Source organism: Aphidius gifuensis, linkage group LG2 (genome assembly GCF_014905175.1).
Source record: "Aphidius gifuensis isolate YNYX2018 linkage group LG2, ASM1490517v1, whole genome shotgun sequence".
In the NCBI taxonomy this organism is placed as follows: Eukaryota; Metazoa; Arthropoda; class Insecta; order Hymenoptera; family Braconidae; genus Aphidius; species Aphidius gifuensis.
The window spans coordinates 28,288,574-28,314,449 of record NC_057789.1 but is presented as its reverse complement, the minus strand read 5'-3'; the positions used below and the strand labels follow the sequence as shown (position 1 = coordinate 28,314,449).

Genomic DNA, 25,876 nt, shown 5'->3' with positions numbered 1-25,876 from the left:
ATAATCACTGGATGTATACAATTTGTATTCAAAAAATAAAAAATATAAAAACTATGCAACTATTTTTTTTTTTTTTTTTTTTATTTAAAACTTTACTCTATGTTTTATTTAGAACAAGAGATAGAACAATTGTCGAGGCAAAAATAGGGGTTGAAAAAATAGGTCACGTCAAAATTGATATTCAACAAGCTAAGAAATAAATAAAAAAAGTTTTTAAATTAGTTAAAGAAATGCGTTTGTAGATTTATTTTTCATTTGAATTATTATTATTTTTTTTATTTATTTAATAAATATCTTTTGAAAGATTTAATTAAAAATAAAATTTACTACTTGTTTCTAAATAATTCTATTAATAAAACCTATATATATTGTAGAATTTTTTAAACTGTCAATAATAATTCTACAATTTTGTCAATTACATAGAAATATAGCTCAATTAATTTCGAATAAGAAGCAATTTTTTTTTTAATTAAAAAAAAAAAATTCACGCATCACGCAATGCATTGAAATATTTCGAAATTACTTTAAAGTGCTGGGTGTTAATTAGAAATACACGCAACAACATCATTAAAATTATTCACATCAAAATAAAAAATAAAAATAATAATTATCAAGTTTGATGGGAATAAGAGATGTGCATCAATTTGTAAAATTGGAATTGACGAATCAATAAAGATAATCGTAATATTCCAAATGGATCTCCAAATAGCAAAACAAAAAAAAAAACCAGAATGAGAAAAATGGAAGTAACAACGGAAATCCTGCTTAACGATTCAATAAAAAAATTTAAAAAAAAGTAAAAAATCATTTTTAAGCTCAACGACAATTCTGTTGATACAATTTTCCAACAATAAAATATTTATTGTCACGATAATGTGAAAATTTTTATGATCCAAGTGATTTTAAAATATCAACTAAATGTAAAAAATAAAAAACCAATGATTAATTTGTTCTAGGTATTTAAATATAAAAATTCTACTCGAAATTATAATTGATTAATAATAAATATATATATATTTTGAATGATTATTATTACATTTTATTCAATTAAATAATAATCCAAGTTACCTGATGTTTCTGGACAATATAATTTTCCAATTAAAAAAGATTTTCTATCATCACTAATAATTATCAGAAGTGAATTTATTTACATTTCTATTTTAATAATCCATTCCAACTTTTCCTCGTTTGATCATTTTAACAGCTGGATCATCTGGTCGTATTACTAAAATAATTGTCAATATTATTACATAACCTAACAATTTGTTTTTTTATCTTAAATTGACTTACCAATATAATTTCTTCTGTATTTTTGTACAGTCATTAAATATGGATTTTCATGATATAATTTCCATGATTTGTATGACCAAAGAACTGTTAATACTGAGCCAAGAATTGCATATCCAGTTATCATTGGATGATGGGCATGATGAACTTTCATCCTGGCAATGAATTTCTCAACTATTTTACATAATAAATATAAATAATTAGTATTATTGTGAATTATATTTTTAATTTTATCATTCTTACAAGTTGTTCCTGTTGCTGAAGCCATGTTTGGTTGATTAATTGAGCTTGGAATTTATATAAACAAGCAGTATATTAATTGCAATTGATTGCAATTGTTGTTTGCAAAAGTAACAACAATTAGACAGCCATTTTGTTTTTGTTTATTGACTGGGAAGACGACAGTTGCGACATCAAGCAGCAGAAATCTTACCGACAGGAATTCAACAGCTGTTGTTGTTGTTGTTGTTGTTGATACTTGACAGTTGACATGTGATGACCTCAGAATAATCATCATCATCATGTCATAGCACTTGATGACAGTAATCAAATATTTATATTATTTATAAATAGGCCATTAATTTAATACACATAATTTTATAAATAACATAAATTGTTTAAAAGAATTTTTTATTCTCAATTATAATTAACATTATATATATTATTTTTATAAATATCACACTCAACAATATTTTTTAAATAGACGAAGACAAGGTAAATAAGTAACTTGATTAATTTTTAAATATAATTTTGTTTCTTTTTTTTTTTTTTATAATAACAAACATTAATAAAATTCAATTTTTCCTGAATAAATTTTATAAATATTTTCTCTCTTTTTGTATTTTTCATTTGCAAAACATCAGGTGGCCATTAATTATTTATTTGAACTTTTTTTTTTTCCATTAATAAATCAATATATTTAATTTATTATATCAGAATTAATAATTATTAATTTCTGGTATAAAAAATCATTGACATTGTAACAATTCGTAAGATTTCTTTGTTTTTTTTTTTCATATTAAATTTTGTAAAATTTGTTTTAATTTGTAAAAAATTGTCTAGAGAATATTTTAGATAAAATTGTTGAAATATTAATAAATGATAATTTTTATTTATGCTATTAATTTAGCTAGTTATTAAACAATAATCATATAGTCTCTCAACAACGATAAACACAATTAAATGTGTCACGTAATATCAACATTTAACACAATAATAGTGCAACATACAATTTTTCATATATTAAATATTTCACGTTATCTATCAACAAAATAAAAAAAAAACTACTAATAAATTCTACAACAAAAAAAAAAAAAAATAGCCTGTAGAAAAAAAAAAAAAAACAAAAAAAAAACTACTGCAATACAAGCTAATAAATAATAAAAATTCACAGGTCACAATAAACTGTAAAATTAAAAAATTAAAAAAAATTTCTATTCACTATAATGACACAATAAAATTCAACGTTATTAATAACATAAATTAAATAATAAAAGAGCCAAGGCATCAGTGATATTTAGCTAACAACTGCAACTCTATATCATCATAATTAATTTACCTACATATTTTTTCTTTATATAAATATTTTAAAAAAAAAAAATCAAGTCGAGACACAGTCAGTCTAAATAAAATTAACAGCAGAAAATCAACTGCATAAATAAATAATTAAAAAAATAACAATAATTTAGTTATTGAAATAAAAAAAAAATATAAAGCCTTTTTTGATGATGATGATGATGATTTGTTTGATCAATCAAAAACACAGGCAAGAACACGAATAATAATGTCTCCAACACGTGCACATGCACGTTGTCCCTGACTAGCACACTCTTTTCGTCTGTTTTTTTTATTATCATCACGTTCTTTTTTACCAGGTTTCATACAATATTTATATTTAACTGGAGATTTACGTTTTCTTGGCATTAATGACAGTCTGATGATACCTGATTGATTTTTCAACTGTCAAACAAAAAAAGAAATAAAGATAAATTTTTTGATGATAAATGAAATGAATGAATGAATATATTTACCATTTCATTTTGATGATTTTTATTATGACCAAGTATTTTAGCAACAATTGCTGCTGATTCACAACTTGATAATATACCACTTGTCATTGGTCCCTGTATAAATTCTTTATCACTCATTAATAAATATCTAACACTAAACCATGTGTCATCAGATAATACAGAACGTTTATTAAATGGTGTTGGTTCAATACCATTTCTTCGACATTCAGCACCTGACCATTTATCAAGTGCATTAAATAATATACTTTCTTTTGTTAATCTTAGCTCATCACGTGATGATAAATTAACAACTTCTTGTGCAGTTAACTCTTCAAATTTTTCTTGACTCAATACATCATCAGGATTTAAATCAATAACAGTTAAACATGCTGCAAGTAATGTTGTACATGCAACAGCTGTAAAAAAAAAAAAAAAATGTTAATCATATAAAATAAATATAAATAAATTAATTTATATTTACCAATTTCTCGTAAATCATCAGTTGGTGATGATAATAAATTTGTATTATTTTGATTGTTATAATCATTATCAATTGTATAAAAATTTAATCCATGATAAACTTCAAGTACAGTTGATGATGTTAAATTTTTAATTAAATAATCAGATGATATTTTAGCAACTTCTGGACATAAACAATAATGTGCTGCATCAAGTGTTGCACGTGCTGTTGTTACTGATGAAAATATAATTTTTTCACCATTAAAAAATTTAAATAAATAATCATAACCACGTTTATCAAGTTGATCAAGTATTATTATTGGTGGTGGATCACTTGGTGGTGGTGACCATGGTCCAATTAATCTTGCACGTAACCATTCAGATTTTTCAGCAAATATTTTTCTATCAACAATGTATTTCCATGTGTCACCTGGCCAGCCAACCTGTTCAATTTTTATTTAATCAACCAACAAATAACAATTATAAATATTTTAATGCAATTTTCATACCTCAAAAATTACTTTTCGTAATGGATCATCAATTGTCATCTTGATCTCTGCCTGGATAAATGATTCCTTTGATGACATGTCCTTGAAAATTAATCCCATCAACTGACACAAAATCCTCTTGAAAAAAAATTAAAAAAAAAAAAAACGTTTCCTCGATTTTTTTTTGTCGAGGTTCTAAATGTTACCCAGCCACATTTTAATTTTTTTTCTGTAAAATAAAATTGTTTAACATTAATTCACAATAAATATAAAAATTAAAAAAAATAATTAAATCATAAATATACACGGATAAATACAATCATAATCCAATTTTTTCTCATTTTTTTTTTATGATAAAATTATCGACATCTAGCTCTCGGTCCTTTGATACCTTTTTTTCATTTTTAAATTTAATCTATTAAATTCATTCGACACCGATGCACAATATCGCTGACGTTATTTTTTAAAATAAAAAGTACACGCTCTTTCATTTCGTATCTAAATCATACAAGGGTTTGGCAATGTTTACCACAGATAAAATTTTTTTTTCCTTTTTTTTTAAAAAACCATTAATATGTTTATTTATTTATTTATTTTTTTTATATTCACGTTGTTTAAATATGCAATATATCCCACATTGACACACAATATTTCAAATCAAATCACAATTTTTTTTTTTTTTTTTTCTATTTATTTAAAAATAATAATAATAAATTATTTGATGAATGAGACACATTGTTAATATACCTTGTCAAAATAAGTAAATAATATTATTTTTTTTTGATAAATAATTTGTCCGGTAAATTTTTAAATAATTGAATGTTAAAATTTTTTTTGTTCACCATTGAAATTTTTTTTTTTAAATGAATATTTATTGATAAATTTATAAACATAATTTATATATTATTATGATAATTAAAATAATAATATTTTAATTTATTGCACTGTTATTTAAAAATGTAAATAATTTTTTCTGTTTTTAAAGTTAATATTTTTTAATTGTCATCCCTCACACTCGAGTGCTCCCGTCAAACTGCCAAGACAAATCTATTCTTCAATCTTGTTCTTGTTCTGTGTCCCCCGCGACTTTTTTTTTTTTTTAAACTCCAATATGTGAGTCAGAGAAAACTGATGCCTCGTGTGTATATATCGATGATATGTGGTCTTTTTTTTTTTTTTTATGATTGTCGTATAATTTGTTTATAAACATCCTTAAAGGACCGTGACAAAAAAAACTTTTGTTTATTCCTCAATTTGTTTGTTATAAATTTTTTTTTTTTTTTTTAAATTATTATGGTATGCATTCTTAGTAAATTTAATAATAATTTTTATTATTCATGAAATTTAATTTAGTTGTCTTTTGAAATTTTTAAAAAGTTTTTAATAATTTTCTTTTTGAATAAATTAAATTTTTACGATTTTTAAAGCCTTTTTTTTTATGAAATTAAATATAAAAACAAAAAAAAGATGTAATAAAAATATACCGAGGTTTAGAAGTTGAAAAAAATAAAATAAAAATGCCTTAAATAAGGTAATAAAATATGAATTATGTGAAAATAAGATGTAACGTTCTGAGAAAACGGAGCAAAGGTCAAAATTGAATTTATATTTTGACTGGTTTTTAGGTGACGAATGATCGACTTAGTTGACTCTTAAAAAAAAAAATTTATTATGAATAGAGGCTTTGTACCAGGTCACTGTATTAAGGTGAAAAAAAAATTAGAAATATATATTATTTTACAAAACAGCTGTGTTTAGATTGAAAAAAAAAAAAAAAAAATCTATTATAAATTTTACAAGTTAATCCAATATATATTTGAAAATAAAAAAATTAAATTTTAAGATTTTTTAATTTTAAATTCAAATATTTCATAGATTAAAAAAAATTTAAAACAAATAAATAAATGTTTCGCAGTCTGTTGACAACCAGCCTTGGATTTCAAATATAATCAGGTACAAAAAAAAAAAAAAAGTATAATAATAATAAAATAAAAAGAGAGAGAAATAATAAATAAAAAAAATTAGCTACTTATACTTTTTATTGTTCTCCATTTAACATAATAAATAAAGATAAAAATAATTGATGAATATTCCATCAGTGATAATTGATCCGACAAACATTGTCTCATCTTGACAAAAATTCAAATATTATAAATAAAAAAAAGTACAATGAGTGTTAATTAATCAGTTAATTAACAAGCAAAACACTACTTTGCACTCATTGTTATTTTATTTATTTATAATAAATACATAATACTTAAAAAATTTCAATTTATTAATTTAATTTTTAAACAAAAAAAAAATATTAAACTTTGAAAAATCGCATTTTAAAAAATTTTCTTTTAATAAACAAATTCATTTTTTTAATTTTCATTTATATAATTATTATTTTCTAATTTTTGTATCTTAAATTCCATGAATTTTTATATTTTTTAGGTGAATTTTTTTACGTATTATTTATGAATAAAAAACAACTCTATTATTATTTCCGCGAAAAAAAAAAAATTGACCCTTTTTTATTACGAAAAAAATATCTCCAATTACTAAATTTTATTATTTCATTTTTTAATTAAATTAAATTTTTTTATTTTCAATTGATTTTGCTTATTATTATTATTATTAACTCAACGAAATTTTAAAATAGAAAATACCAACGCTTTGGCCCAAGCCATTTGGCAAAATTTATTTAAAGCATCGTCGAATTTTTCGAATAAAAAATAAATAAATAAAACATGATGTGTATAATTTGGTTTTGGAATGTCTGTAAAATATATTTCACAAATATACACACTTATATTATGTCTTTAAAAAAATAACAATAATAATATTATTTGATTGTGTGTTACAAATAAATTAGTCAATATTATGTGTAGTAAAATTTGAGTCATATTATTATTAAATACTACCGTATTCTGAATCAAGTTACAAAAATATAAACATTGTAAATAAATGATTCGTTCATCAGGTCATATATACAATTAAACTTGGCTGATTAAATTGATATTAATTTTATGACCCGCATTCATTAATCCGGTCATATGAAAAACCATAAAACAAATGATATTTTTATTTTAAAATCATATAAAAATTGATGATAAATATAGATAAATTTACATCAAAAAAATTAAATAATATTAAAGGTTTTAGAAAAACCTTGACACATGTAAAATTTAAACAGCTAATTAATTTTAATAATAATTTAAATATATTTTATTTATTTCAAATAGAATTTGAAAAAAATAAGTGATCTTGAATTACTCAGTCAATGCCGTTAAATGCACTCAGCTGCATATTTGAATTCTCACGGAATAACGATCGATTTGAATAAATCACTTGTCGAGGTTTTAACCGTATCACAATAAGAAAAATAAATGAAAAAATAATAAAATTTATATACGTATACTATAGTAAAAGGGAAATATGTCTAATTTATATTTAACATTGTAATATATAAATAATTATTATTTATTAACTAAAAAAATATATTAACAAATAGTCAAATTTATTTTTTTTCATTCTAAATTAATTTACAAGTTTTTATTTGTATTTTAAGTGACTTGGCATTATTTTGAAATGAAAAAAGAAAAAGGTTTTTTAAAAGAAAGGCAATTAAAAATTTAAAAAAAAATATATATATTGCATGTAGATGAAAACCTTGATACAGTGATTGAGTTGAAACCTTGGATAATAGATGAATTGTCTTTAGGAAAAAATCAGGGATGTTACAAGGTAAATATAATTTAAAATAAAATAAATAAAACTCTTTAATTTTATCTTAAAAATAATAATAAATTTGATTTTTTTTGTAAAAAATAAAAAGATAAATAAATTTCATAATATCAAAATGAAAAAAAAAATAGTAAATTTAATTTTTAAATAACAACAAAATAAATAAGGTTTAAAAAACTAAAAATTATAAAAAAATAAATTAATTTTCACAAGGAAATACCTTAAACAATAAAAAAAAAAAAATAATAATAAAAAAAAATATGTAAATAAAATAAAGTCTGTCATATTTATTTATATTCTTTTTTTTTTTTTTAAATATATTTTAAACAATTCTAAAGATGTGTTAAATAAGTAGCTTTTTGCTGCTAATAAATCTGGTCATTGGACATTATCCATCAAGGACATACACCTTCACCTTGACCATGCAAAAAAAAAAAAATATATTTCTTGTAAAACTAAATATGAATTTCCATCAAAATAATTATTTATGTTTGTTATTTAAATTTGAAAAAAATACCAACAAATTATTTATGGTACATTTAAATTTTTTTTTGTGAAAGTTCAATTAGAATTTTCCAGCTTTGTAAAATGTTATTTAAAAAAGGGTCATTAAACTCATGATACTCCACACCTACAATGTCACACAAAGTCCAGACAAAACCACAAAAGGAAGTTAAATAATAATAGGTCTATTGAACCATCATCTCATAATAAATAAATAATCAAATAAATTAAAAATTAGAAATGGATAATTTATCAAATGTACATCAAAACAATATATTTTAATAATTAATCATAATAATAGAAAACAACAATTCTATTTTGACTAGTATTTATGAATAATTCATGGTAATTTAAAAAAAAAGACATCCAACATTATCTATGCAATATGTCGAGCAAGGACATGAATAATTGTCGATAAATTTTTATTTAAAAGAAGCATATCGAAGACCAATTAACACGTTTTTTAAATTTTCATATACGTTTAAAATAAAAATGATATATACCAGAAGTAATTACAACTGAAGAATAAAATTGTATATTGAAAAAAAAAAAATAAAAAAATATGAATCATCAAGTGCGATCATAATATGCTAATTAATCATCGTAAAAATTATAAAAATTTAAAAAATAAATAATAACAATGATTAATTAGATGAAAAAAAAAAAAAAAGAATATTATTTTTTAAATTATTATGGTTTATTAATAAAACAATTAATTGTTAATAAAAAATTCTAAAAAAAAAAAAATTGTTATTTGATAAAAATTTGCAGGCACGTGTTGATAAAAAAAAAAAAAATGAATCATAAAATTTTATTGGCGGAGAAGTATATGTATATCATGATCAAGAGGAAGAGGAGGAATTTAAGTAAGTCAAAGAGGGGGAAATTTGAGGGGTAAATGAGGGATCAATACTCTATGTTTGCAAACGTTACTACCCTCAAGATATTTCAAGACAAATCCAATTTTTTTTTTATATTTTTAAATGAATAAAATTGTTGTTAAATAAAATTAATAAAATTAATTAATTATAATTTATAAATTTAGAATTAATTTTTATTAATATTGAAGAAATAATATGTTAAACTTGATGGGATTCGTTGACCTCGTTTTAATAATGAACGAGCTTGCAATGAGCTTTTTTTTATTTATCAATTTTTAGGTATTTCAAGTAGTTCAAGTCAACTATTGTCAGACTATTTTTATCCCTATTTATTTATAATAAATTGATGTTAATTTTAAATTAAATTAAAACATAATTTATTTGTTTAAAATTGAAACAAGTTGAAGTAAAAATTTGAAATTATTATTGATAAATTAATGGACTATTAGTGTTTGATAAGAAATACATTTTCTTGAAAAATTCATATAAATTTTTAAGGTTGAAATAAAAAAATTGTAATAGTGTGTGTATAGTCAACATGACTTTTGCTTTTGTTAGAATTTACTATTGTTCAAATGCAGGTCAACTGAAAATATAAAAAACGAAAGGATAATAATCAACAAAAGATGATGTTAAAAAAATTAAAAAAAAAAATTTATAAAATATTATTGAGTCTTGACAAAAGTACCAGACGATAAAAAATAATTAACTATCACCAGTTGTGCATATGGATAATTGTCATGATGATCTTTAAATAAAAAAAAAAAAAAAAAAAAAAAAAAACACCTGATTATCCATAAAGTTTATAAATAATTTATTAATAAATTTAATTTTTCACTTAAATAAATTTATTATTAAACACAGAGAACTATTTTGTCAGTGATAAATAAAAATTTCAAAGTAAAATATAAATAAACAATTTATAAACAATTATTTTATTTATATTTTTTCGTTGTTTTTTGTTGGTTAAAAAATATTTATCATTGTGTTACTCACTACTGTGTGTTTTTATTTAATGTTTGCCGAAATTTATTAAAAGCTTGTTTAGTAAATAAAAACATTTTTTTTTTTTTTAAATTAAAAATTATCTTTATGAATTATAATTTTCATGTGTTAATATTTATTTTACCTCAATTTAATATCATCATCACTTTGCACACTTGATTACACTACACTTTTATTTATTTATTTGTTTATTTATTTATTTTTGGTTATTTAAAATTCCCTTTTTGTTAAGCACTGATTTTATTTTTTTTAATTTTAAAATGATATTTTTAAATTGACAATTAATTAATTCAACACAAGATAAATAATTTATTTGAAAAAGTATGTAGATAATCGTAATCCATGTGAGTGTGCTGTGTATTTTTAAAAAAAAAATAAAAATAAAATAATAATGTGTGGCTGTGGCGATGACCGTTGCAGCAATGAGAATAATATTCGCACTGAGCATGGAACCGCACAAAAAGTCTTGTAACTATTTCATTGGCTATACATAGCCGAGGCGTCGCGACGCGCAGACGCCTTCCATCAAAAGCCCTTTTTTTATTTCAATATTTATTTATAATTTTTTATTAAATTTTTAACAACATGTGTAAGGTCAAAAAGAAATTAAAGCGAAAAAAAAAAAAAAAAAATTTTTTTCGAAAAAAAAATTATAAATAAATGCAAATATTTATAATTAATATTATAATTATTATTTAAATTTTTCGCGCTATTGTTTAGTATTTTAAAAGGAAATGAAAAAAATATTTACATAGTTTTTTGGAAGTCTTGGGATTGATTAATCATTCGATGAACTCGAGTTTAAAAAATAATAATTATTTTTTTTTGCTAGAAATAATATTGTAATTTTTAATATAAACAATTTATTTAAACAAATTTTTTTTTTTTTTATTCTAATGGATGGACTTGATAGTGTTTTGTGTAAGTTAATTTTTTTCGCACATTAATAGTCATCAAAATGATTAAATTTGTTTTTATTAAAAATTTTTTTTTTTTTTTTCTTTTTAGCTATGATGTGTCATAGGCTCGAAAGAGTTAATAAATTAATATAAACAACGAGGAAAATTTAATGAAAAACAAAAAAAGCAAATTCTAACTGATTTAGTTTTTAAGGCTTTTTTATTATTTTTTTCTTTTCCAGGTCCAAGAGTATTGTGCAAGGGGAACTTTTGACTCTTCGTAACGCCCACCCATAATCTATATATTTTTGACGAGAATAATAAAACTAGATCAAGGCCATAGGAAAACCTAAATTTTTCCAATTCCAAAAAAAACATAAAGTCAATAAATAAATAATAAAAAAAATATATTTTTATAAAAATAACTTGATTATTTTTGACATACTCAAAGTCAACCTTCATTCAAAAAAAAAAAAACAATCTAAATATTTTTATTTTTAAAATTAAATAAAATAAATAACTAATTAATAATAAAAAAAAAAAATATATACATATTTTTAAAGATAATTAAATGAATTTTCAAATTTCTAAATAAAAAATAAATGTAAATAAATATTTTTAAAATTAGATAAATAAACAATTAATAGTTTTTTTTTTTTTTTTAGAAAAAAACTAAACAAAAATATTTTCCACACGCATTTTTAATTTTTTTTTAGATAAACAAAATAATAAAAATATTTATTTATTGTTGCTTTGAGTTAGAAGAAATAAATTCACCCTTGTATTAAACTCGCCCTTTGTAACCATAGAGACCAAGAGCATATAAAACCCTCGTCTCTCTGACCTACTCAAATTGCACGAGATACCGCTACAGGTTTTTCAATGGAAATAAAAAAATTTTCAACATTAAAAGATGTTGCCCACTTGATAAAATATAAAAATTTACAAAAAAACGGATATTCCCTAAAAGCATATACATATATCTGACACTTCAATAGAATTATTATATTTTTTTTTCGAAAAAAAAATAAAATAAAAATGATCGTAAAGAGCGATGCGAGTTATATAGGGTTTCTTGGGAGAAAAATAAAAATGGGGTCGTTATTTGAACTTGCTGGGCCTGGCTCAATGTCGAAGGACAAACACGAGTATTTTACTGATGAAGGGTGCTAAAAGTAGGTCATTGAGGGTTAATTTAAATACCCATAATATATATTTTTTTATTATTAAACAATAGACCTGACACAACCATCAAAAACATTCAAAAAAAATATATAAAAAAAAACAAAAAACAAATAGTAATTTAAATAATTTATAAAAAGAAATAAATTTAATTAATTAATTGTCAATTTGACATGAATCTTTCAAGTACAATGTTTATTAAATTCAAAGAAAAAAAAAAGAAAAAAGTACCCGCACGAAAAACGTCTCAATTAAATGCATAAAATTAATTCAAAAAAAACACTTGGTTCTTAAAACTACTGCGGGTCTTATAAATATAAATTTCACTTAATTTAATAATAATAATAATAAATTTTTATTAATAATAATTAGTTATTATTATTATTTTAAACTTACCGAAATTTATTTTATTAAAAATTGTAAAATCGAAATTTTCAACACTTGTTGTATTGACATAGCAACGTTAATATTTTATAAAAATAAATAAATTTAAATTTTATAAACACATAAACACATTATTAAAATTAACTAATGAATTTTTTCTTGTTATTATATTTTCGAGGTCGACATCGATTGGCTTGTCTCTACACAATCCACTGAATTTCGTAAAAAAAAAAATGATTAAAATAAATAGTCATCGAATTGACGCAAAAAAAAATCACTCAGGCGAGATCAAAGGGAATAAAAAATATATATATATATTATAAACAAAAATAAAATAATAATAATAGTTGTAATAATTGACACAGTGTACGTGGGAATATTGCGATATAAGTAGAATAATTTTTTTATGTTTTTTTCCTTTCGCTCCTGTTTGCCCTCAAACACATAATAACTTGACTCAACACACAAATTGTTTTATCATCGTGATAAATAAAAAAAAAAAAAAATATATATAAAATAAATTATTTTTATGATAATATGTAACTTGTATTTAAAATGAATGAGATAGTTATTTTATTTTTCACTTATCGACGTTCAAAGGTTCGTAGTAGACTCATGGTCTCTTTGAAAATAAAAATGATTCTTTTCATGGGTGATGCCAGAACCATAAATTCATAAAGAATGAAATAAAATATATATATATATTTTAATAGACACATTGAAGGCTTTTTTTTTTGTTATTGAAAAGGATTTATTGAATTTTATTTTGACATTGATTGTTGAATTTGTTGAAAATTATTTTAACGGGTTTTTTATTTTTTTGAAATTGGGATCGATTTTTTGGTTGATAGATTTTTGGGTTTATAAAAAATTTCATTGTCAATTAATTGATGTGAATTTATGGTGAATTTTTTAGACATGAAGAGAATTTTAAATTAAATATTTCGGTTTGTTTAAAATATTGTTGGAAATATTTATCAATTGAACTAAGTTTTTTTAATTATTTTTATATTAATAGTTGAGATAACGTTGAAATAATTTATTAATTTTAATTATTTTTTTAATTTTATTTTCATAAAAACTCTTTTAATATTTAAATGAAAAAAAATATGCATAATTTTATAAATAATTGTTTTTAAATTCTACATTATTACGAGTAATTTTCTGGTTTATTATTATTTTAATTTTATGACTTTGTAAATGAGAGATAATTTTTTTACTTTATTATCAAGCTGATGGTATTTTTTTTTTTTTTTTCTTTTAGATATTCATTGGCTTATGATTTTCATAAATTGATTAAATACGTGAAAATTAAATAATACAAAAAAAAAATTATAGTAAATTGCAATTTTAATATTAAATAAATGAATAATTATATCGAGACATCTATTATATTTTCAAATTAATATTATTTATATAAATTGACAATAGAAAAAAAAAAAAATGATTAACTATTACAATAACAATTGTTGTCGTTTAATATTTAAAAAACATGCTCCATTTGCAGCATTTTTTTCACCACCAAAAACAACACAAAGTAATCCTTTATCAGCAGTACTCTTCCATAATTTTGATATCCACTTGTCAACTTTTTTACATGTTTTTTCAATATTGTCATCATTAGTTTGTTGACTATCTAGTTTAACATGGCAAAATGTCAATGCATGTTCCATTGATATTTCACTGGCTCTTTTAATTGATTGTTTATTTGAGTCTGTTAATACCAATCTGACTTGATCAGTTTTATCAAAATTAGCATCATCCATAACATTGAGTTTTGTATTTTTTAAATACATTGAATATTCATTCATAACTTCTTTATTGCCAATAATTGTTGATGACATATCTTTGACTTTGGTCATATGATTGAATATTGATACACCATATTTTTCTAGATCATCTAATTTAATATTTTTATTATTACCTTGATTGTTTTTTCTAATATCATCTATTGTTTGTTGTAATTCAAGAAAGTCCATCATGACAGCATCACCAAAATTAATATTATTTTTTAATTTAAGTTGAGCTAATTTCAATGATGCTCGTGAATCTTCAAGAGAACAATGACCACTCTGACTATCTTGTATAGTTTCACATAGAAATAGATCTGATAATACTTTAAGTTTTGATTTAATAAGACGTTTACCAGTTATATTAAATATAATTGATGTATCAATGATATATGGATGCATCATTTTTAATGATTGTAAATCGAAATTTAAACTTTGTCCAACGAGAATTGCATCAGCTGGTAATATTTTACGTAATTCATTTTGTACATCTGACAATCGTGTTGTTACATTTTTAAGTAATGCTGGTGTAATACCACTAAATCTTGTTAAATAATCAGTAATTTTATTATCAGGTTTAACAAATGATTCATAAAAAAGATTTAAATTTTCATCAACAATTGATATTCTTGTTAATTCAGGTATGCCCAATGTTGTTCTACACATTTCACAATCCAAGCCAAACATTGGTGATTTTGGTGTTGCTTCAAGATACTCATCTTTGGTTAATACATAATCTTTATATTTTTCAGCAAGACCACCTTGTAATGGCAATGGATAATTAAGTTCAACAAGTTGCTCTGGTGAAAGTAGCAATTGTGTTCTTGAAAATTTATCACTTTTTGGTAAATCAGATAAAATAGAAATTCTGTCAATAAGTTGACCATCTTGTGTTGTTTGTGGTTTCATTGGAAATACAATTTTTAATAATTTAACCAAATCACCAGTACTTTTCATAGCTGCTTCTAATGAGCCAAATTTTTTAATTAATTTATTTTTTTCTGTTCCAGTCAATGGTACAGCAGCTAAATCTTCAACAATTGAACCACCATATGTTGCTGGTGTTACAATTTCCATACGATGTTCCATATTTTTATTGATATTTGTAAATATTGATTCATTATTACTAAAGTGAAACAATGATAAACCTTCAACTATCAAAACAACAGTATGACTGACCTTGTTAAATTTTTCAAGATGACACCAACGTTCTGGTGAGTGTGGTGAATGATGTCCCAGCAATGAATACATCAACAAATGTTGTATGTCATTTAAAAATATTGGTATTCTTGATTTAGCATCAATACACAAACTGGCATTATCACCAACAGCTCTTAAACGTAATCTTGGTATAGATGTTAATATTTTTTTTCTTTCACGTAACTCTTGTTTCAATTGTAAATATTCATCACCAGATAAACGTGGTTTTTTATTTGCTAAATCATTTGACGTTTCTCCATTAGCTTCTGGTGTTACATCAACAACTGGTGAAGTTGGCTTTGTATCTTCTTGGGGATTGACACAAGGACGTTTTCTACTTGGACTCAATGGTGATGACATTTCAGTGCTTTTTTGATTATTTATTGTCTGCAAATAAACGTAAATTATTATTATCATTGTTGTTATTATTATCTTATTATTATATTAACATTAACATAATTATTATCTACAGATTCAGCTTTAGCCTTTCGATCTTTGTCGTTTAATCTTGTTGCTTCCACCAAAGCAACTATTTTTTTTAATTTTCTTTGAGCTCTTTGACGTTGTTTTTCTGTTTGTTGTTTCATTTTAATAGCTACGTTTTATTTATCTGCAAATATCAATTTATATTATTGATAATTAAATAAATACTCAAATAAATTAATGAGAAAAAAACAAAAAAAAACAATACAGTTTAAATAAATTTGACAATTTAGATAATTTATCAAACACAAAATTATAATTTCTTTATTGTAAAAAAAAAACAAATTGTTTATTTAAAAATCTAAAAATTTACTCTAAACTTTACCATGACTCGTTAATTTGGAGGTTAATATTTACAATAAACAAAATCAGAATAAAAAAAAATCCACATGGGACATGGCCACACATGGAAGAACGTCAATAAAAGAAACTAAATTTTTTTTTATCAACAGAGAAACCTTTTTTACCACTACAACATGGAGATTTGAATTCAATATATTTTTCCATGTTCCAGGAAAAATAAAAAAAAAACAATAAAAAAAACGGGCTAACTGGAATAACCCTGTTTAATAAAAAAATCTTTTGTCTTTTTCTAAAATAATATTATCAAACAATTAACTGTCATTGTTTTGATGGCAAATTAATTTTGGTAAGTATAAACAAAATGCAATAATACTTTCTTGCCTAAAACAAATTGATAAATAAAATGAGATTTCTTTTGTTTTTTTTTTTCAAGTATATTCATTTTTTTAACCGTTTTTTTTTATCCAGAAAAGCATTTCTTTTTATTATTTTACATTACATGTATTTTGTTTTTTTTTTTATTTTGATAAATAATTTACATACAGTTTTTATAATTAATTAATAATTAAAAATTGTTAGAATAATTCAATAAGTAAATTAAATTAGTATTTATTAACCCTTCTAAAATTTGATAACCAAAAGAATAAAAAAAAAATAAATAAAATGCCAACAAAAAAAAAATAACAACAAATAAGTTTTTTAAATATTAAATTTATTGTCAAAATTAAATCTCAAACATATCAAAAGAAAATATGTACAAAATATTATTGCCAATCAAAAAATATATAATTTAATAACCTGTTGATTGATTTAATTAGAAAAAACAAGAAGACAATTCAACATGGCACCAACATCATCATCATCATCAGCTATGACATCAAAAATTGATGAAAAAAAATTGGCCTTAAATCATAATAAAGTGTTAAAAAGTAGTAAGCTTAAAAAAATAATGAAGCCATGTGATATTTTTAAAGCAGTAATTCAATGTTTGAAGCTTTGTAAAAAAAAAAATTCTGATGATGATAATAGTGACAGTGACAATGATGATGATGACAACTGGCATGCTCGTATAAAAATAAACAAAAATCTTGGCTGGAAAATAAAGAATGAAATATATCATCCAGGTGCATTTGAAAATACACTTGAATATGAAAAATCAGATTGGAAAATTTTTTATACAGATGCATCATGGTCAGAGCATGATGATTACATGGGACTTGCTTGGGTATCTGATGGTCTAGGTTGTAATAAATATCAAGTAACATCAGACTGGACAAGTAGTCAAGGTGAAGCTATGATTATCAACATGGTACTTGAATATATTAGCAATGAAAATATTAAAAAATCAATTATTTGCTCCGATTCATTGAGTTCCCTTGAATCATTCAACAATCTTGAGTATAATTATTATGCTGATGAATTAATTCATGATATGCAAAGATGGATTGATAAAATATGTGAAAATGGACAGGAAATTGAATTATGGTGGTGTCCAGCTCATATGGGAATTGACGGCAATGAACATGCTGATTCTGCTGCACAATGTGCCAGGCATATTGGTAAACACATTATCTATAAAAAAACTGGTAATTATTAACTCAATTATATATTTATAAATTACAAAACAATTATACATTTTTTTATTTATAAAAAAAAAAAAAACACAAAATCACTAAAAAAAAAATTATTATTTTCAATTTAAAAAAAAAAAGAGTTAAAATAAATTTTTATATTAATTTAACAACCTGCAATAATTAATGTAAATATTTTATTTTTATTATTTAAATATTGCTATTATCTTTAAAAAATTATAAATGAATAAATTAACATCATTTGATGTAAAAAAAAAAAAAAAATTAAAAATCAGTACAAATTAAATTTTAAAAAAAAATATAATCTTATATTTTTAATTGATTAAATTAATACAGCCACGTGATAAAAATGTGACAATTTATATTAATAAAAATTCATCATAATGTGAAAGTAAAATGAAAAAAAAAAAATATATGACATTTTGTTTGTAAATGTTAATGACTTAAACAAGTTGACATAAAATAATTATTACAGACCCATTTATCAAGTCAAGTGCCTCAAAACAACCAGTTGTCAAATTGACATATTGTATATAAATGTTAAAAAACAATTTTATTGTCAAAAAGGATTTTTTTTATTTTATTAAACACACATACACTTTGTACTTGTTTGTTTTAATTATTTTTTTTCTGAATGTTTACATACCTGTCATGAATTTAATCTTTAAAAATTTGTTAATATTAAATTCATATGTAATAATTAAATATGTAGGTGTGTTTTTTAAAAAGACATATAGTTTATACATCGAAATTGTAGATACACATATTGTGTAGGTGTATTAACAAACCAACTTGTGAATACTTGTTGTGGCAAACTCTGTTCTTGGCACAGTTTCTTACCAACTCCTATTGCGAACGGAGTTATAACGTGGCCTACTCTTTTTTATAAAATTAATTTGTTTATTTATTCATCATCTCAATAATTAAATTTATAAAAATATATTTTACTTTACATATTTGAGATAATTTTTTAATAAATTTATCAATTTGAATTTAATCACTTAAAAATGGCTAAAAAGTAAGTAATTTTATATAAATTATCATATTGTTTATTATAAAATATAAAATTATAATATTTCTTTTAAATTCCATTAATACAATAACAATTAATTAATTATTTTTCATTTTTATATGCTAATAAATCAATTATAAAATTGACTTTAATTACAGTTTTTTAAAAAAACAATATTTTCAAGTAAATAATGATTTATTAAAAAATTTTTTTTTCATTATTATTTATTTATTTAAACGTATTTTTAAAACATGTTTATTTTTCATTGACTCAGAGTTTAAATTTAACGCTAAATCCGCGTTACGATCCATCGATTATTATAGATCTGTATGATGTAATGATCAAGAAAAAAAAAAAACAAAAACAAAATAAATATATTCATTTATCTTAGTGCCTAATTAAAAATTTGTTAATTTAAAAAATACATATATATCTTGGGGTTAATTAAAAAAAGTGCATGAATTTTTTAAATATCAAAACAAACAACTTGTTGTTGTCATTATTATTATTATTATTTAAATATTAAATGCACATGTGTTGTATTGCTCAAACGGCTGATGACGCAGTTTAATATTTAATTTTTTTCCTCGATGAAAGAGGAAAAAATAAAAAGCATCGTGTATCACTTTGTGTAGCTGCACTATGTGATAGTCAAAGAGAAAGTAGAAAGGGATTAATTTCATTAGATGAATAATAATAATGAAAATTTAAATATAAAAATTGATGAATTTTTATTTTGTAAAATTTAGTTTTTGTAATATACTTTCATTAATTTTTGTTGGATTTCCTTATAAGTTGATGAGTTCAATTAAGTAGACCTCGAGATGATGATTTTTCATGGTTACTTATCTTGGCCTTTGGTGAACGTCATGGTCATACTGCAAATCTACAATCTCATGATGAAAAAATTTTATTTTTTTAATACAATTTTTCATCATAGATCTATTGATTTTTTTAAATATGTAAAATGATGATTTTTTTCGACTTATCATTTTTATTTAATTAACTAAATTTTAATTCATCAGAAAATTTAATTACATATAATTGCATCTTTAAAACTTGAAGAAATAAAATAGAAAAAATTTCCTGTAAATATATTTTAATTGCTCCAATTATATATTATTTATTATATTGATTAAATCACACCTTGAAAAAAAAATAGAAAAATTCTAATCAATATTAGATAGTGATATTGATTTGACTTTTGAGTTAATAAATTTACCTCACCCATGTTAAAAATAAATAACATGTCATGTTAAAATACACCTAAATTTATGTTTTTATATATGAAAAATAAATTTTAATATAATTCGTGACATAATCGTAAATAAAATAATAATAGAAGGTCATCAACAGTGACTACAGTGAAGATTCATTCTTGAAAATTATTGAAAATAAACCGTGGGAGGGTCACGAGTTTGCCAATGACCTATATATTTTATATAAATCTATTCTAAGATCCTCTAAAATTGGCTTTTAAATTTTTTCAAAAAACTATAATCTTCATTTACAACATTGTTTTATTTATTTATATTTTAAATTTCAGCTGGCAACTTGGATCTTTTTGTGGATGTTCGACTCTAAAAACAGGAACAATATTTACAGGAATATGTGGAATTGTAAGTTAAAAAATTAAAACAATTATAAATTCTTATTAATAATATTATTTATTTTTTAGGTGCTGTCAATATTAACAATAATATTTATATTCATAACAGATATGCCATTACATACAATTATCATATCACTTGATAGATCAATTGTTAGAATTATTTATTTGATAAATCTTGTCATGACTATTTTCATATCAACTCTTCTAATAATTGGAGCACTCCAGGTGAGTCAACAATTTTTATTAAATTTAAAAATTGATAAATAAGCTGCTGACTTATTAATTAATTCATATAAAATTTCAACGAAGCGTTTAAGAGGTTTATTTCGACGGCAACATATATACGGTTGGCTGAATGGTCTAGGGGCATGATTCTCGCTTTGGGTGCGAGAGGTCCCGGGTTCAAATCCCGGTTCAGCCCGTTTTTTTTTGCTTTTATTGATCATTTATTTAATTTTACATAAGTTAATTAATCAATTGAGCTAATTAGTCAATTAATTTTGATTATTATTTTGATTATTCAAGGGAATTAGTAATTAATACTAATTAAAATTTATTTTTTGTAATTTTTTATAGAGAAAAACATTCATGATGCTACCATGGGTTGTCTTGGGAATTATTCTAGCAATTGGAGCATTGATTAGTGTCATCTACACAGCAGTAGCATATTTTTTAAATGGCTGGATGATGGCTGGTATTATCTTCTTAATATTTGGATTAATATTCGTTGGCAAGTATTTAAATAATTAATTTCAACATCAATTTAGAAATTTTAATAATGATTATTGTTATTTATTATTTTCAGCTGCTTTTACGTACCTGTGGTTTGTGGTTTACAGTTATTTTCAACAAGTTAAAGATGAAAAAGCAAGAAAAGGCATTGATCCATATGGTAGACCATATTCTTACAGACAACCATAAATTAAATTTATAATTTTTTCATAAATATTTTTAAAATTGATTATTGTAAACCACGAATGACCTCGATCATTATTTTCATTCATTTCATTCATATATAATTTCATCACTGATAAAAGAAAAAAAATAATTTCAATTGTTATAAATATTATTATATTATTATTATTGTTATATATATTTTTTTTATGCTTTTTGTGTAACGAAAAAGAAAAAAACCTGTACGATTTTTCTTTTTTTAAATATTTTATTTTTGACTGATAATAATTAACATGAATAAATTGAAAATTAATTAATATAACTAAAAAAAAAATTATTAGACTAATTGATTGTTTAAAAGAAAATAATTTAAATAAAAAAGAAGGGGAAAAATTATTTTTTTTTAATAGGAGTAAATTTTTTTTATTAAAAGTTTAAATAATTAAATGAATATAAATTGGATAAGTCGATTAATTGCAATATTATGTATAAATTCTTTGAAAGTCATTGTGATGATTTGATGATTTGATTGACTCATCAAACAAGCTCACAGATGTCAGAAGAATTTTAGTATTTAATTTAGAATTCTGGTGTCTCAATTGGTGCTATAAATCCATCATAATTTTCAACAAGTGCTCGAAGTAATAAACTCAATGTTGCTGCAGCAACACCAGATGCATGATTATCACATCCGTAATCCATTAAATTTGTTGATCGTGAATATCGTTGATGTTTAACATTATCAAATCTTTTACAAATAAAAAAGTATTATTAGAATAAATTTTTAAAACTCATCAACTATTTTTAAATTAATATTTACTTACCCATTTGATGAGTAACATCCAATTGAGCTTGGCCAACTTAATAACAACTTGGCATAATGAATATTAGCTATTTCTAAATATCCTTCCATGCCACATAAAAATACTGTGTTAAAAAAAAAACAAATGATAAATTAGGTTTGTATTTTTTAATTATATCAAAGCTTGATGAAAATATTTACTCTGTTCCATTGCAAGATCTTTTGATGACAATGGAAAATTTAAGGACTCCAATAATATTAAATCTTCAAATATATTTTCACAGTAATTGGTAATTAAAGTTGGTAAATTTATCATCGATATTTCTTTGCAGTTTAACTTGAAATTAATACACAAATTATTTATCAATTTTTTTTATTATAAAATATTTTTAATTTACAACTTACAGCAAGAGCAGTTTGAACAAAAAGAAGACGATGTGTCAGAGGATATCCTCTTGAATGATCATTTCTAACAAGCATTTCACTACAATTATTTGAAATTTTACAAAATTTATTTTGTCTTTTTAAATTTGATAATTCAATTAGACAATAATCACTTTCTTTTTCTTGTGGTGTTCCAGAAAACATTAATTTTTTAACATCAATATTATTTATTGTTGCATTTATAATTGGTCTCATTTTTAAATATCCTTTTTTCCATTCAATTGATCTAATCCAAATTTCTGGCTCAGTTAAAACTTTAACTACTAAAAAAAAATAAAATAAATAACAACTATTATTTTTGACGATGAAAAAATTAATTTAAAAATTAATATTCATTTATTTACACTCAGACATTTTATTTTTATTTTTATTTATAATTAATTTCGATTTTTCATCGTTTCGTGAGGCTGAAGACATTTCGATAATTTTTAGAATATCATAAACCATATCATCTGTTAAAATATCAGAATTTTTCGGTGACAAAATTGACATTAAATTAGCTGTAAAAATAATCATAAAAAATTTGATTTATTAATTTCATTTTATTTATTAATTTTCTAGTTTTTTTTTTTGTCTTACCTTCGGTCAATGCCAAGCCAAAAATGGCATCAATATTTAATTGTTCCAATCGAGCTGTCATAAATTGAACATTTTTATAAAGTGCCACTGCAAGTTTATCTTAAAAATAATTTAATTAAAAATTACAAAACATTGTAGATGAATAAATTATCTTATTTTTAATTTTACCAAAATATAAATATTGAAAATCTTCAGACGGTGAGATTTGTGCTTTAGAAATTTGTAAAAAAAAATTTAACACAATGAGTAACAGAAGATCCTGTCGTAGCTGCATCATTGAAATGTTTGAACAACTTGCTCAATGGATATCTAGAGTAAATAAATATATCCCCACCATGAAAATCTCATCCTCCACTGTTAAAATAATTACAGATATATATTTCAACTTGTGGAATAATGGGATAAATTTGTCGAGTGTTATTGGAAATCCCCATGAGACAATTTATTCTGAAAGACAGATCTAACTTAAAATTATTACTAGCAATTTATAAAAATACCTTTTTGTATTATTCTTCACTTTAATTTAATATTTGAATAATTTAATTTAAATAAATAATACAATTTAACATAATTTATTTATTTTTATTTGTAGAAAAAATTTTGCAATGCTTTTTTTTTCGATAAGTAAAATAGTAAATTTATTTCGAGTATTTTTCTTTTTGTAGATTTATTTGTTTGATCAGTTGTTTGACATTATTTGAAAATTAAAATTTTACAGACAATCAGGATTGAATGGGTCAATGAATGATCCAGCAACACAGCCTCTTGTATTTTGACCAAGTTGAATACATTGTCCAGGTCTTCTTTTAGTCTAAATAAAATAAATAAATTGATTAATTATTTTAAAATAAAATCTAAGAAGATGAGGTTTTTTTTTCTTACCACTTGGTACTCGACATAACAAGGAAACACATTGTCTTTTGGCAAAATATTATCAAACGAATTACTCTGAAAAAAACAATAAATAGATGAATAAATTGATTAATTAATTAAATTTTAATTTAACAATTTAAGTGGCTAATTACCATTACAGAAACTGGAGCACGTGGTAAAATTGTATCGAGATTACGATTCTCAATAGTATCAAGAAGCCCAGAGCAAAAAATTTGTCCAATAATTAACAAAATTGTTAATAAAAAAATACTCTTTTGATGATGATAAATATTGTACATTTTAAAATACAAAAAAGAAAATTGATTGAGTTGGTTTGGCTCAAAGTGAATTTAAAAAATATACTGATTGAAAGTCTTGACAATTTTCTTATTATATACTTGCTAGAAACACTTCAAGTTTATTCAATTTTTAATCAAAAGGACAAAGACTAGGCTTCATTTTTCAATTACCTCTATTATCTCACAAACAAAAATATATTTTTAACATTTTCAAATACGCATATTAGCCTTAAAATTTAATTTACACTATTATTTTTATTAAAAAATAAATATTAAATACCTCACAATATCAAATAATGATTAACATTTATTAGATAATTATTCAATTTATAAAAACAAATGAAAAAAACAAATTGTTTTTATACTTATTTATTTGTAATGATAAAATATTTAATACTGTTTTATTATAAAATTTTATTATTTTACAAGAAAGATAAATAAATTTAAAAAGTCATTAACATGATGTTTTTTTTTTTTAGGAATAATTATTAAGAAAAAAAATTATATGAAATAACAATTATATAAATTTTATTATTTTTTGTTACTAATATTAATTTTTTAAATTAATCATCATCATTGCGTGTGTTGACATCAATTTCAAGTTGCATTTTAATATCCATGACAATAAATGCAGCAATAATTAAAACAGGTAGTCGAAATCTTGATTTCCAGCCAAGTTTTAATAAAAACATTAATGTTTTATGAATTACACCACCATGAGGTAATAAAAAAATTGTTGACAAAACATACATTGTTATTGTTTAACAATAATATTTAGCTTTTTTTCTTGCAAGTTTTTCTATTGTTGTTTTTTTGTTTGACGTTTTAAAACCTAACCTCAAAATCAATAGTCATGTTTTATTTTTTATTTAACTGATGATGATTTTGATGATAACATTTAGCCACTACACAATTTTTAATTCAATTAGTAATATTAATTTTATATATCAAATGTTTATTGTTTATTTTTAATCACTTTTGTTAAAACCACTGAACGGAATTTCTAAATTATCCTGGCTTGATTTAATTTTTTTTTTTTTGATAATTAATTTTTTTTGTTTGAGCAACAATCACATTATTTTATTAACAATTTTACATTGAATTAAAATTTGTTGAATGATTGTAAACAGACAATTTTAGGTAAACACAAAATTGATAATAATAAT

The 25,876-nt window shown here is 22.2% G+C and overlaps 5 protein-coding genes and 1 non-coding gene across 13 annotated transcripts; 2 read left to right on the top strand and 4 right to left on the bottom strand.

Moving 5' to 3' along the window:
• Positions 1–3,015: 3,015 nt before the first annotated feature.
• LOC122850060 (BTB/POZ domain-containing protein 6) lies at positions 3,016–4,837 on the bottom strand. Its single transcript, XM_044149052.1, has 5 exons — positions 4,561–4,837; positions 4,265–4,472; positions 3,778–4,198; positions 3,318–3,712; positions 3,016–3,246 (listed from the first exon to the last, which is right to left on the bottom strand). The coding sequence occupies exons 2-5, from the start codon at positions 4,361–4,363 to the stop codon at positions 3,037–3,039; spliced, it is 1,125 nt and encodes a 374-aa protein (XP_044004987.1). The 5' UTR covers positions 4,364–4,472; positions 4,561–4,837; the 3' UTR covers positions 3,016–3,036.
• A 9,229-nt stretch (positions 4,838–14,066) lies between these two features.
• LOC122850058 (RNA exonuclease 1-like) lies at positions 14,067–16,703 on the bottom strand. Of its 5 annotated transcripts, none has more exons than XM_044149049.1 (3): positions 16,626–16,703; positions 16,288–16,427; positions 14,067–16,204 (listed from the first exon to the last, which is right to left on the bottom strand). In XM_044149049.1, exons 2-3 carry the CDS (start codon positions 16,402–16,404, stop codon positions 14,282–14,284), a joined length of 2,040 nt encoding a protein of 679 aa, XP_044004984.1. In that variant the 5' UTR covers positions 16,405–16,427; positions 16,626–16,703; the 3' UTR covers positions 14,067–14,281. The 5 variants fall into 5 exon arrangements, with proteins under 5 accessions (XP_044004984.1, XP_044004985.1, XP_044004981.1 ...); XM_044149050.1 differs by lacking the exon at positions 16,626–16,703 and adding an exon at positions 16,509–16,591 and having other exon boundaries at positions 14,069–16,204; XM_044149046.1 differs by having other exon boundaries at positions 14,251–16,204; positions 16,273–16,427.
• A 140-nt stretch (positions 16,704–16,843) lies between these two features.
• On the top strand, positions 16,844–22,106 carry LOC122850057. Of its 3 annotated transcripts, XM_044149045.1 has the most exons (5): positions 19,015–19,213; positions 20,754–20,826; positions 20,886–21,044; positions 21,396–21,549; positions 21,625–22,106. In XM_044149045.1, the coding sequence occupies exons 1-5, from the start codon at positions 19,203–19,205 to the stop codon at positions 21,738–21,740; spliced, it is 513 nt and encodes a 170-aa protein (XP_044004980.1). In that variant the 5' UTR covers positions 19,015–19,202; the 3' UTR covers positions 21,741–22,106. The 3 variants fall into 3 exon arrangements, with proteins under 3 accessions (XP_044004978.1, XP_044004979.1, XP_044004980.1); XM_044149043.1 differs by lacking the exons at positions 19,015–19,213; positions 21,396–21,549; positions 21,625–22,106 and adding exons at positions 16,844–16,949; positions 17,422–18,189 and having other exon boundaries at positions 20,886–20,925; XM_044149044.1 differs by lacking the exons at positions 19,015–19,213; positions 21,396–21,549; positions 21,625–22,106 and adding an exon at positions 17,381–18,189 and having other exon boundaries at positions 20,886–20,925.
• On the top strand, positions 21,169–21,240 carry Trnap-ugg. The gene has a single exon. It is a non-coding gene; the product is annotated as a tRNA-Pro (tRNA).
• A 45-nt stretch (positions 22,107–22,151) lies between the features above and the next one.
• Positions 22,152–23,953, bottom strand: LOC122850056. 2 transcript variants are annotated; one of them, XM_044149041.1, is made up of 7 exons: positions 23,707–23,953; positions 23,539–23,637; positions 23,304–23,459; positions 22,921–23,222; positions 22,717–22,852; positions 22,538–22,640; positions 22,152–22,461 (listed from the first exon to the last, which is right to left on the bottom strand). In XM_044149041.1, the coding sequence occupies exons 1-7, from the start codon at positions 23,813–23,815 to the stop codon at positions 22,293–22,295; spliced, it is 1,074 nt and encodes a 357-aa protein (XP_044004976.1). In that variant the 5' UTR covers positions 23,816–23,953; the 3' UTR covers positions 22,152–22,292. The 2 variants fall into 2 exon arrangements, with proteins under 2 accessions (XP_044004976.1, XP_044004977.1); XM_044149042.1 differs by having other exon boundaries at positions 22,921–23,219.
• A 215-nt stretch (positions 23,954–24,168) lies between these two features.
• LOC122850055 lies at positions 24,169–24,915 on the bottom strand. The gene is made up of 3 exons (XM_044149040.1): positions 24,564–24,915; positions 24,421–24,486; positions 24,169–24,349 (listed from the first exon to the last, which is right to left on the bottom strand). Exons 1-3 carry the CDS (start codon positions 24,708–24,710, stop codon positions 24,251–24,253), a joined length of 312 nt encoding a protein of 103 aa, XP_044004975.1. The 5' UTR covers positions 24,711–24,915; the 3' UTR covers positions 24,169–24,250.
• Between the last annotated feature and the right edge of the window lie 961 nt (positions 24,916–25,876).